This window comes from Xiphophorus maculatus, chromosome 13, assembly GCF_002775205.1.
Source record: "Xiphophorus maculatus strain JP 163 A chromosome 13, X_maculatus-5.0-male, whole genome shotgun sequence".
NCBI lineage: Eukaryota > Metazoa > Chordata > Actinopteri > Cyprinodontiformes > Poeciliidae > Xiphophorus > Xiphophorus maculatus.
The window spans coordinates 6145267-6158299 of NC_036455.1; the positions used below are offsets into that span (position 1 = coordinate 6145267).

The 13033-nt window shown below is 36.2% G+C and overlaps 1 protein-coding gene across 2 annotated transcripts in view; it reads right to left on the bottom strand.

Annotated features, from left to right (window-relative positions):
* The window catches only part of samd12 (sterile alpha motif domain containing 12), a 168382-nt gene that overhangs the window by 84462 nt on the left and 70887 nt on the right, over positions 1–13033 (bottom strand). For both annotated transcript variants that reach the window (XM_023345452.1, XM_023345451.1), the window contains exon 2: positions 9295–9503. In XM_023345452.1, the coding sequence (XP_023201220.1) occupies positions 9295–9503 (209 nt within the window). The remainder of the gene's footprint in view (positions 1–9294; positions 9504–13033) is intronic.

Consider the following 13033-nt stretch of genomic DNA (forward strand, 5'->3'; position numbering starts at 1 on the left):
GGCAACCTCTTAGCCAATAGAATGACAGTGTTGCACTGGGTGCGTTTGTTTCCTTCTAGTGGGTGTGCCTGTGTAACTACTATCGATTGTAGCAACCTCCAACTACACATAATGGTATATCGATAACCATTAACAGAAAACATGTATATTTATAAACCATTGAATGGATGGATGTTGTGACTAGGTTGTAACACTGTTGGTTCTGTGGATCCATTTTCTTTGGTTGGGTGAACAAACTCCTGCCTAAGTTCAGTAGGTGCTAGCGATCAGTAGCGCACTGCTGGCGGATGTTTAGTGCAACACGGAGCAGAAAGCTGAGGTCGTTGTTTCTCACTACATCCAGTGGGTGGCGCCCTAATCTTTAGGTGTATCCTGAGAAGTTTCAGTGTGCTTTCTTGCTGACTCGCAGGTGTTAAATGAACCATTTCTTAATTTGCTTATGTTTTGTACTTTCTTCAGCTGCAGCTCACTGAGCTGTCTTGGCCAACATAAAAATGGCTCATAAAAGTCCTTGAATAACCAGAAATGTTCCACACATTTCAGACGCCTCTCCAACCAAAATACTTCAACAGCAGGCAACGCCTTATGATCCCTCCTCAAAGTGTCTGCAGTGCTTCTGATTCTGATTAAGCGGCTACTAAATTTGCACACAGAGAAGTGATTAAAATTTCACATCTACAACCTGCTCTTCGGGCTGCTTTGTGCCGCGGCATAGCAGTGGAAAGTCCTTGGTTTTCCCTTTTCGCTGCTTCCATCATCTCTGCCCCAAATTCAATCTTCTACAGTCCCTGTCAGATGGAACGGGTTTTATCTCCCCACAGCTTTTCACCTGTTTCTTTTCTTCCACCACTACTCCCACTCGCTCTATATCTAGCTTCCTAGAGAGAAAGAAATTGGGGGAGAGGCGCACGCTGGTTTGGGCATATGGTCGGTATCTCCGGGGTGTAGGTGAAATGACAGACAGCCAAAGCAAGCAGGCGAGTGTGCGGGCGTGTAGGCGAGGACGCAACTCTCAACGCAAGTGTACATGGATAGATGTTGAGTGTATGTAGAAGGGACAGGGTGCTGTCACAGGAAGAAATCACATTAACCATTAAACACAACTCGGCTCTGTGCTAATTAACTCTGACTGGAAGCCCTGAGGCGACGGAGTAGAGAGGAAAGCCAAGATGGAGAAGGAAGGAGAAGAAGAGGGAGAGGAGAAGCTGACAGATGAGGCAGCGAAATAAAAAAAAAAAGAAGCCAAAGCTGTGGAGTAGACTCAGCAGATTGACATGAGAGGCTCTCATTTTCCATGAACCCATTTGTGAGTCAATGGCCATCTGTGTTTTACATTCTGCACCGATTTAGCCCATAGCTGTTCTCCTCGGGCCGCTACAAAAGGCTAGCTGGTGCCTTCCTGTTCGCCAGCCAGCAGAAAGAGAGAGAGACCACAACAGGCCATGGTAGATAAAAAATTTATAAAGAAGAAATTCAAAAAAACTGAAATTTTGAGATCAAAATGTTTCCTGGAAACAGCCAGGAAATTTCAGTTCCAGAAGTCAAATATTTGCTAGAAAAAATTTTTTTTGATTAATCTCAGAAACTCTCTCAAAAAAACTTGGACATTTCGAAGTTTCAGAAGTCAAACATTCGCTAAAAAATTTTTTTAGCGGCAATTTTGAAAAACTTACAAAAAACCAGGATGTTTTTTGTGCGTCCTAGTTTTCTGCATCAACAATTTATTTCGCAAAACTGCACTGGATACATTTTTTTGCGTCAAACATGAAGCATGATCAACAACAGGATGTTGCTATTGGAGGAAAAGACGAAGAAGAAGATGACAGGAAGTGATGATAGCACGGCATGTTTTAAATGACTCATCCTTAGTGGAATCTCTAAAAACGTTTTGCGCATATTTGTAATGGAAACGTAGCTACGGTTTCCTCTGATTCATTCTTGAATTTCAGTCATTAGGGCATGATTCGTTTCTTTTTTAGATCGTTTGACCTAGTTCCTGTTGTCAAATGTTCTTGATCCCCGAGTATAAAGCAATGCAGCTTTCCCAAAATGTATAAATTACAGTTTAATAATTACTTACCAAGTGCAGCAAGACGGGTTTCTCATATACGACCATTTTGGTTTGGATAACTTTATGTTCCTTTAATAATTTGAGTTCCCACTTAAATAAATGTTTACATCCATACTCTTAAAACTTCTTTGTCACTATTTGTAAATAATCTGTCTTAATTCTCAAAGAGACATGCACACTGTAATATTTTTATTGACCAATTCAGTTGCACATTGCTCTGGATTGGAAGATTGCTTGTTTATTTATACTCTTCTATTCTATTAAATGTAAATAGTTTAAAAACAGCACTTTTGATTTTCTCTGGTTTTTGTTTTGGCTTATATAAAAGTTTGATTAACAGTAATATTTAAATGCAAAACAAAAAGCAAAAACAGAATAGTACGGTGGTAAATTTACAGCTCTAAATCAGCTTTATATTTTTCACTGCACATTGTGTCATTTTTATTATTGTATCAGAAACGACCAATTAAAGTATAAAACGCCCCAGAGTAAATGGAACAACAGAATACAGCTTCCAAATTTATCATAGCGAGAAATCAATACCTCTCTGATGGAAGTAGAAACTCCACAGCAGAACTGAAACTAAAATCCACTGCTTAAAGCACAGCTTAAAATAAAACCCCACAGTAAATCTATAATTTTTATAAACTCTATAATCTGAAAACTTAAAACTGCTGCACAGATGTTCATTCCTGGTCTAAGTTTATTTTTTGTCTTTATCCAGCAAGACACTGCAGATTTACATTAAACCTCCACACCAGCAGGATTCACTGTCACATACTGCCCCCTGGTGTCCGAACAGAACACTGCACCGTGAAGAGAAAGGCACCTGCAATGGCTGCAACCAAGTTAGTTTTTTTCCCTAAATTTTAATTACATTATTTAATAACAGCACCACTATATGTGTACACATAACAGCTATGTTATGTTTCTTGTTTTTTTTCTTGTAACAGGTTTTTGACTTTTAAAACTCAAATTTTCTTGTGTTTTTTTTTCTAGAATATTTCTGAGATTTTCCTAGCAAATTTTCAACTTTTCAAGCCCAGAAAGTTCTTGTAATTTCTAGATCTTTTCTGAGATTAATCTCAAATTTTCAGAGTTTTAAGTTGGAAATTTACTCCTATTTTGTTCCATACTACCTTCTATATAAGGTAGTATGGAACCTTATATTATTGTTTAAATAAATGTTCTATATTAATAATTCATCTAAAATGTATCTAAAACCTTATTTATTCACCCCAGTAGTTTCTGTGTGTTTCTACTATATTTTTATATTCATTGAGATAATAATTAACTTTATTTAATTATTTGTCTTGCCTTCGAGAGTCGACATTGTTTTAATTTTTTTGTGCTTTCTTTCGTGCACAACGACAATAAAAGGAATTCTGATTCTACTTGTTTACACCGTCTTCTTCTCTCGTCAGTCACCATTTGAACAGAGAAATTGGTTTCTGAATCGAGTTGTGACCCTAACAATCTGAACTGAATCGTTAGATACTGAAAGATTTGCATCTCAAGTCTCCAGCAAAGTTAGAGTTGAACTTCTTTAGCTGGTCTTGATTGGCACCGAGCGACCGGCTGCTGGAGGCTCAAAGCTCCACGTTGTCTCTGCTGTGCGACTAATTGCCAGCTCTGCTGTCCCTCGGCTCCCTTTTCAATCGGACCAGACCTGGCAGGAGATGAACCCCCCCCCCCTTCCTCTTAATTAATCTGCGAGACACATATAGGGCGGCGGGGCCGTGTGCGTCCCGGATGCATTACTGAGCTTTCATACGAAGCCTCTGTATGAAATTGGATTTTCAGCCTGAACACAACGAGCGCGCAGGCGGCCCTTCAGAGGCCCCCGACCTTCATATTTGGTCGGGTCCATAAAGCACAGCAGGGCGTGTTAAACCCAGACGAGATGAACTCACCTTGAGCTGTGTATTGATTGATGATTTGCTGTAGACTTTAGCTCCAACTGGTTTTTATACATCATGTTTAATCTGTGGTAAAAAGCTCCGACTCCATTATAAATCCCAGCGATGATTCATCAGCAACACGGATTCAGAAAGCGATACGGTTGATGAGATTAACCGAAATATAGCTGCACTGGAATACCGACGTTATGAGGTGTTAAGATTTAATCAAAGTCAAATTAAAGATTTTAATTCTTTTGGTCGTTTGGTCTTACAAATACAGCAGTGATTTGGTTTGCTTAATTTTTGTTTAGATTAAACAATTTATTTCTTAAGGTGCTTGAAATTTATTTACAGTACTTGCACTTATTGGGGATTTAATGTGACAGACCAACACAGTAAATAACTGCAAAATGGAGGAAAAATAATGCAGATTTTTTTAGGAATAAGGGGAAAGAAATTTAAGTTTTAGGATAAAAAAATAAATAAAGCAACATTATAGTCATATTTAATTAATTAGTATATGTGTTCAGATGAGGCTCGCACCTTTAGAAAATAACTTAAATGACTATTAAATATAATGTTCATTAAGCCTATATTTTGTTTAATTTATGTCTGATTTAATAGTCCAATAATTAAAAGATAGTTTCATCAAATATAATTCAAAGAGCATCACAGTAGAAAGAAAAGCTTGAAAAAATTACTCTGTATGTAATTAATGTGTTTCATTTACTTTTCAATAATATTCACATTTATTTAATGGGTCTGTGCAGGATTTTTTTTTTTTTTTGCATAACTGCTGGTGAAAAAAATGACATCGCAATAACTTTAGGCAAAGTTTATTATATTACAACAAAATATGTAAAATATATAAAATCTAAGATAATCTAATCATTATTTTTATTTAATGTATTTTATTGGGATGTAGCCGACCAACACAAAGTAAAAGCCTGAATGCAAAGACAAAGAAAAACTTGTTGATTTTCTTTCAACTTCACAATTTAGCAATAAATAAACATCATAATGTGACAAAATGTAAAAAAAAAATAAAGCGTTAAGATTTTTGCTGTGTTTTGTTTTATGCCATTTTCAGTTCCATTTGTTCATCATAAAAAGTTGTTTTTGTTTTACTTTATGAATTATTATATTGCTTTGTCATTTGATTACTAGGTGAAAATTAATCAAATCAAATTTAAAAGTGCTACAATAGATACAAATGGCCAAACAATACTATAGTGTGTAACTATATAGATTTTTTAAACTGTAATAGCAACATATCCTGGAAGACACAACTAATAAAATTCAAAATATTCAATATAAAATCAATGTGGAATTTTTTTAGGGCCTAAAAAAATGAGTAATAACATCAAATTCAAAATTTTTGCGATTTATTTTCCACTCCTGCCTGTTTTAGGGTTAAAAAAGTGCTTACAGCTGAAACAAACTAAATATTTGACATGCTCGAGTTTATTCCCCCCAAGAAAGAGCAGCTTGTGTTCCTATTTTAAATAACACGGCTCTGAAAAATCAGATTTGATGGGTTTATTTTGAAATCACATGTTAAAGAGCAGCATCAGCTAAATGCAGCGTCATTCTTTAACAGGAGCCCCAGATACTCTGGGCCGTTATGTCACTGTGACTTTAATTTACGCTAACTTGCTGCGGCTCGGTTTAGCTCAGCTTCTGCATGTATTGATGAATGCTTTTAGGCTGCCTAATGGAAAACATTAACATTATTCATAATTTAAGCTTTAATGCACTTGATCTGTTGGAAATTCTCCAAAAGAGTGAGGATGCTAACTCTAATGCAGACACTTGACACTGAGATGGCACGCTCTGTCGCTTCAATTATACATTATAGTGCAAAAGTTTTAAACCAGAGCTAATTTTTAACAGGCTACCTCCAGGCAGCCATCACTGAAGCCTTGATGAACAGCACTCCAGGCTTCCTGAAGGCATCTTGAGGTTTTTAGTTTTACTTCATTAGTTTTCAAACTGGTTCATCTATAACAAATCTCCACCCAGCAGTTTGGTAAGCACTTTTTCTGTCCAAAATGTTTCTTTTAGGTAGAAAAGTGGCATTTTCTACCCACTAGTTGTCAAGACAACCAGCTGCTTGTGGTCTTGACAACCAGCGGAATGGGCTCTTTGCACCTCAGCTTCCGCGTTCGGGGAAAAGCGGCTCAATCGTTTCCGATCTTTTGAAAAAAGCATTTTACACTGGGTGTTTGCAGGGCTTGTCCAACGTAACAATTAATGATGAACATCGATCCGAAGCCCTGACAAGTAGCTGGAGAAAGGTTTTAAGATGTTCGCCTCATTATACACAGATACGAAGGAGAGTTTTACTTTCTTTAAACTTTGTGGCTAACATTAGCTTTTAAGTCTACATATTACGTAGTATATTCTTGATCCGATGAAAAAGCCACTAATGCTAATTGTTAGCAATGAATTGGATTCTCCATAAACCTTAGCATAAAGCTAGTAGTAACATCTATTGGTAACCTAGCATGACTGTACAGATGCTAATTGTTTTACGACAGCTGTAGTTACAGCTCATTAAATTAAAATGCAGTTGAAAAGTTAATTATTATAGTAACTATTTTGTTTTGAATTAAAGATGACGTAACATAAAACTCGGTTTCTCAGAAAATTATACTACTACATCAGAAAATAGAAGATAAAATGATGCAGAAATTTTAGCTTACCGAAAACTTAACAAAATCCAGTGGATCAAAAGAAAATCATCACCAACTGGGAACAGTTTTCATACCTGCGTCCATCCACTCTTCCTCCAGACTCTGAGGCCTTCATGTCCGAATAAAACCCAGATTTATTTTAATCTAAAAGTGAAAGTCGGCTAAGAGAGTTTGAACCCAAGTTGTGTGAAATATCTATTGGTCCAAACTCTTGAATGTGCTTAGCTTCTAAATCCACCTAAGTTATTCTTTTTGCAGCTGTTTATCCCTTCTAGAACAGTTTTTCCTTCCACTATTTGTTTTTATCAATATCCTTGTACACAGCTCTTTTTTGCTTTTTTTTTTATTTTTAACTGGGCAATTATCAATACAGAAGCCATAAAACCTCTGTTTTATTTAGTCTTTTATAACTTTCTACTTGTCTAAATAATTTAATTCTTATGTTTTCATTGAGTGCCAACCATAATCAAAACTAATTACAAAAACCTTGAAGGCCTTGAGGTTTAAACTTCTTAACTGCTGAAATAAATTAACCATTATACGATAATTGAATATTATGAGCTGCCTCTCTATTTAAAAATATACAGCAAAGTCTTACACTGCCTGTTCAATCTAAAACATGTATATTTGTTCTTAGTAGCTACGGTTTTCCAGGGTTTTCATATGAGAAGCAAGAGAAAAACAGTCTGAAGCTGCAAAGCTTCACCATCCATGTTGTTTATCAGCCGGCCAGACTCTGTAAGAATGCAGACAGAAAAAAACGACTCTTCTTAAAGTTATATTACCAGTAAAGATATTAATTAATCCTTAAAGCTCTGCCTTGATAATTCAAATTACAACATGTCTACCGGTGCCGGTTTTCCAGGGGAATTTCTACCCAGATAATCTGGTTTTATTCCAGTACCAGCAGTGAAAGATAAACAACCACCTCAGAAAACTATTTTTGCTCTGCACAAATATGTTCCTGAAAAGGAAACGCACATTGTGTTTTAAACGAATCAGAGGCTCTGTCTGGTTTTTAAGTGGCTCATCCAGGATTTACACCGAGCCCTTTTCTCACTCTAAGTGCTTCCACTCACTCAGACTGACAGCTGATTACCAGATGTTTTACTCTGAGAAAGGAGAACATGAGCTTGTGTCTGTGCATGAGAAGCAACCGCTCCTGCCTCCATCCCCGCATCACTCTATTCCAGGAGAGGAAGTAAAGGATCACTCTGTGTTCCTGATAGCACATCTACACTCATAGCAACAGCTGACAGACTTGCAAAACAGGCTTTTATTGTCCTTTCCTGGTTTATTCAGAGTCAGAGCTGTGATTTAAACAATTTCTGCAGATCCAGAGATCAATTGAAACTATTACTGACGTTGTTTGAAAACAAACTAGGGACAAAAGTTATAAAATTATGAGTTGATATAAAGTTTATTTCTATGATCCATCAACTAACAATTATTTGACAGGCAGACATATTTTTTATCCATCTTGCATCAAGGAGGGTGTCTGTCTTTCCATAATATGAAGGGTTATCTTTTCTTAGTATACTGAGTTGTAGGACTTATTTGTGTCATTTGAATTAAATACTGACTGAATAAACAGATAATTTTGGTTAAACTTAGACATATTTATAAAATATAAAGATGGGAGCCTCCTAGGTTGCTGTAAAGGGTTAAGAAATATATACAGTCTGTGGTTGCTCTTAAATTAATGTTAAAACTTCGCTTCACAAAGCGCTTTAGTTCACTACAGCCCTCTAAAAACAATATTGCTTACTATGGCATGACTTTTTATTTTTGTGGGGAAGAAATATTTTCCTGCATTCTTTGGGAGCTTGGTGGTCCCTAATTACATGTCAATCATAAAATCGGACTCTGACACCTCCTGGAACCAGATTTGGGTTTGTTGCCTCAGGGTAACATTGGTCTAGAACACCAAGATTGTCTACACTGATTATGAGAAATGAAATACAAATCAAACAAAAACTATATTCATAAAAGAACTATTTTTTGGACAAAAATATGTCAAAAATCATGCCCCCCAAAAAATAAAATAAAGGAGCAATGTGAGGTACAGCTATGTGGTTTGTTGCCTGAGGGCAACGCCATGCCATAGAGGGTTAAGATCATGGCTTTTTTTTGTCATGTTACAATTTATCTGCCTCAAACCGTCCGCTTTTCTGCTACTACATCCTCGCCTTTGTAGCACATCAGTCATTTTTAAAATAAAAAGTTGACGCTGTTCTGCCTTGAAGCTCAGCTGAATAAAGTGAAACTTAAAGAACATGCCGAATGTTTTTATTTCAAAACAAAACCGCATAAAGTGCATTTTGCATCTCAAACTGGACTCTCCTCGGACTACTTTTCCTTCTACTTGCGATATTATCGCCGCCATTTTTGTTTCTATATCAACGGCTCCGCCTGAGGACGACCAGCGGCGCCCACTGCTGGATGGCGGCCAAACTACAACACTAACAGAAGCTCCAACGGACGTTACTAGCTAATCGAGTTACTAGCTAATCGAGTTACTAGCTAATCGATTCATTTGAACTAATTTGAATCTAAAACAGTAGTTAATTGTAAGTCAACTAATTGTATGCATCCGTAAAACAGACAAGGAATACAAATGTCTTACCCGGGTCAGCTCGGACTCTGAGACGGAGCGGTGCGGCGGGGAGCGGCGGTGGTACGAAGGCCGGCGGAGGTCCGGGTAACTCGGGCTGTCGTCGTCCAGCAGGACGGCCTCGGCGTCCACCAACTCCTCGTCCTCCTCCAGCTGAGAAGTCATGTCCTCGGGACGCAGCTGGTGGTCGATGCCATTTTGGCTCAAGTTGCAGTGAACAGCTGGACGGGTTGGAAGATAAAGGAAAAAAATAAACCATGAGGGGAAAAAAAGTTGACATTTTCTCCTGAAACCAAAAAGCTTTACCTGAGCTGTATTTAATCTGGTTAATTTGTAACAATGTGAGAGGATGACCATGACAGAAAAGTTTGTTAAAAAATGACGAGTAAAAGTCTGAGTAATGACTGTTTTCAAATTATTTCACATTGAAACAGCCGGATGTCCACTAGATGGCAGCAGATGGTGAGAAATAATAATCCACATCATGGTCCAATATCAATAAGTCTGCCACAATAAGCAATTAATCGCATGATAAATGAAATTGAAGTCAATAATTTTCATTCTGACCAATAGTTTTAAGGGCAATTGTGTTTACAGAGACACCATTATCCATTTTATTTATGGTTTCTGTTGTGTGTGGCTTTAATTTCTGCTTTATTTACCATTTCTGATTGTTTTGTTTTGGATATTTAAAATATCTTCCAGTTCCATTGTTGAGTCTTTTCTTTGTCTACAATTAAAGTTTATTGATGTTTGAGAGAACAAACTTGCATTATTATGCCATTATCAATATATTTTTTGAAAATTTGTCAAAAAAAACCCCCATATGTTTCATCACAATAATAACCGAGACAATCTGACAATCAGTTATAGTGAAAGTAATTTTTTGGTAGAGATAGTTCAGATCATTTTCGGGAATGAAAAGTGGCAAACTCATAGAATATTTAAAACTCAGATTACAAATTACAAAGCAAAAAGTAAAACCAAGAAAAGTTTTGAAATACAACTGAACATTTTAAAACTATTCAAGGATGAAGGTCAAAAATCCATGAAAAATTTAAAGCATATTTTTCTCCTACAGTCACTTTTTAAAACGGGGTTCTATGGAGTTGGTACGAGCTGTCATTGTCTTATGTGTTGTTGATTTTCATTTGAGCGACCTCAGTTTGGTGAAACATTAATACATAATTTAAAAAGCAAAATATTTCTTTAAAAAACACTTAAATCTTTTATTAAAATGCTGGGGAATGTTCCAGAGTGTGTGCTAAACTTGGCCAAATACTATTTTTTTTATCTTTATTACAAAGAACCTGATATGTTTTCTAAAAGGTTGCAGCAATATGAATGCGTTTCAGTTCTTTTAGTATTGTATTAATATTTGTATCATGACTAGGCCTGTCGCAATAAGCAATAATTAACTCCATGATCAATTAAAACTCAATTTCCGTTTGCATAATTTATCATTTCTCTCTTTTCTTTCTCTTTTTCTACCAAAAACCAAATGATAAAAGTCTTCAGTATGATGCTTTGGCCTTTTGTTGAAGGACAATTTTGTTTATAATTCACTTCATTAGTTGTTCCTGTTGTTTTGTTTATTCATTTTGGATATTAAAAATGTCCTCCAGTTCCTGTGTTAAATGTTTATTAGAATTTATTGATCTTTAATAATGTGTTCTTGTATTATTTTGCCATTATATTACTTAAAAAGGGTCTCAAAACAACAAGTTGGGTTTTTTTTTTTATCTCAAATGCTTATTGTCCAACAAAATTTGTTATTGTAGCAACCATACTACAGTTAAAGAATGGTTGTTTACATGCTGTAATTTGATAAAACACAAAAGATTCATTGCTTGATAAAGAACAAGAAGAATATCTGGAGATTGTTTGAATCATGTTTTATATAAACTTCCATTATTCTGCCCGTTTCACGTTGGAGTATTTATTTTTAGTCCTGGGTCTCTATGAAGTGTGAGGCCAAAACACTATTTTAGTTTCATCAGGCGGCGAGGCGGACACAGAACCGACAGCCAGCAGCGTGACTTGTTAACGTCTGATTCAAACAGACTATTTGTCGTCATCCGACCTGCCCGCTTGTTCTGAAAGCGCCGGCAGGTTATTTATGAGAAAGCAAGAGGCGGAAAAAAAAAATCCTTTTTATCACACCTCAAGGTTGCTTGGGTTTCTGCTGCATCTGCGGGTCAAAGGTCAGAGGAGCTGCTGCACATTCTGCTTCACTTAACAAGCCGAGAAGAGTGTGTGCATGAAATTAGAAAGAACATTGAATTTATTCAGTGAATCATAAGATTATATACCGAATATGAACAGTAAAATGTTCCTAAATGCATGGTAATCTCCAGGTTTATGAAGCTGATAATATTCCAGCTCTGCGTTGGTCAAACACGAAGCAGTGAGCCGAAGAAAACAAAGAATTTGAGAGGGATTTCAGTCTGCTTGGAGCAAGTCTGACACAATTTAGATCAAACTACAGCAGCTGTAGTTTGTACGAGGAGCTGGAGAGTCAGATCCACTCTGGGTGGTCGGCTCTGCTCCCCTAAGCACAAACACAAGACACTGAAATCTGCTGAATCACTTTTCCTTTTTAATTAAAAATATCAGCAGTTCTGCCAGTAGGCAGTTTCTGCTAGGCCTGTCGCGATGATGACGAATTTTACTGGCCGATAAATTACCCCAGAAGTTATTCTGACACATGACAATACTGTTATGTTTTTAATATATTAGTAATGGCAAAATAATGCAAAAACACATTCTCAACGATAAATAAACTTTAAATTCTAATGAACGTTTAGCACTGGAACTGGAAGACATTTTAAACATCCAAAATAAACAAAACATCAAATAAATTAAATTATTTACCCTCTGTAATCAAAAATATCCTTCAAAACAAGGATAATTGAGACAAAATCTCCAGACTGAAGACTTTCATCATCCAGATTTTGGTAGAGAGAGAAAGCAATAAATCATGCAAATGGAAATTATTGAGTTCGTTTTAATTTATCATGCAATTAAACAATTTATTACTTTTTGCGACAAACCTAATTAGAGGTCTAGAAAAAGAAATAATGGAAATTCAAACATAAAATTGAAATATATAACTTTTGATACAGCATTTCTACAACCTGTACATCTTAGACTAAGTCAAGTAAACATGTTGAAAAATATATTTTACATATCCTTAATAACAATGTTAGTTATTGGTGTATTTAAATGTGCTGCACTGGTGCAGAGTTATCAAATAAATTTGTAATTTAGTACATTTATGTCTGTTTTTAAAAACAAAAATAAGAGTTGGTTCAACACCGTTTTTCTGTATCGGATAGGTTTCAGCCGATACTAAAACTCAGATATCTGTATCGGTATCGGAAGTGAAAAAAAGTGGATTGGTGCAGCGCCAAGTTTTCATGTTATTTTTGTATAAAACAGCAAAAATGTGACTTTTTTCATGCATGTTTTCCACCTTAAAACTCAAAAGGTGAAAGAAGCTTTAGATTTTCCAGCGTTTTACCGTCTTCTCCACCAGCAGCATCCTATAAAATTACGTTTTACTCTTTAAGAGGAAGAATTGATGTTTCCGAAACAGCAAGTTTCTAATTATGCAGAAATCGTCACTAAACAAATTTGAATACCGTTTATCATGATGTCATTTATTCTGTTGCCAACAAATAAAAACGGAGATAGACGCTCTGCAGAACCTCCATGAGACGGTCGAGTCTCAAACAAACCCGACTTGAGA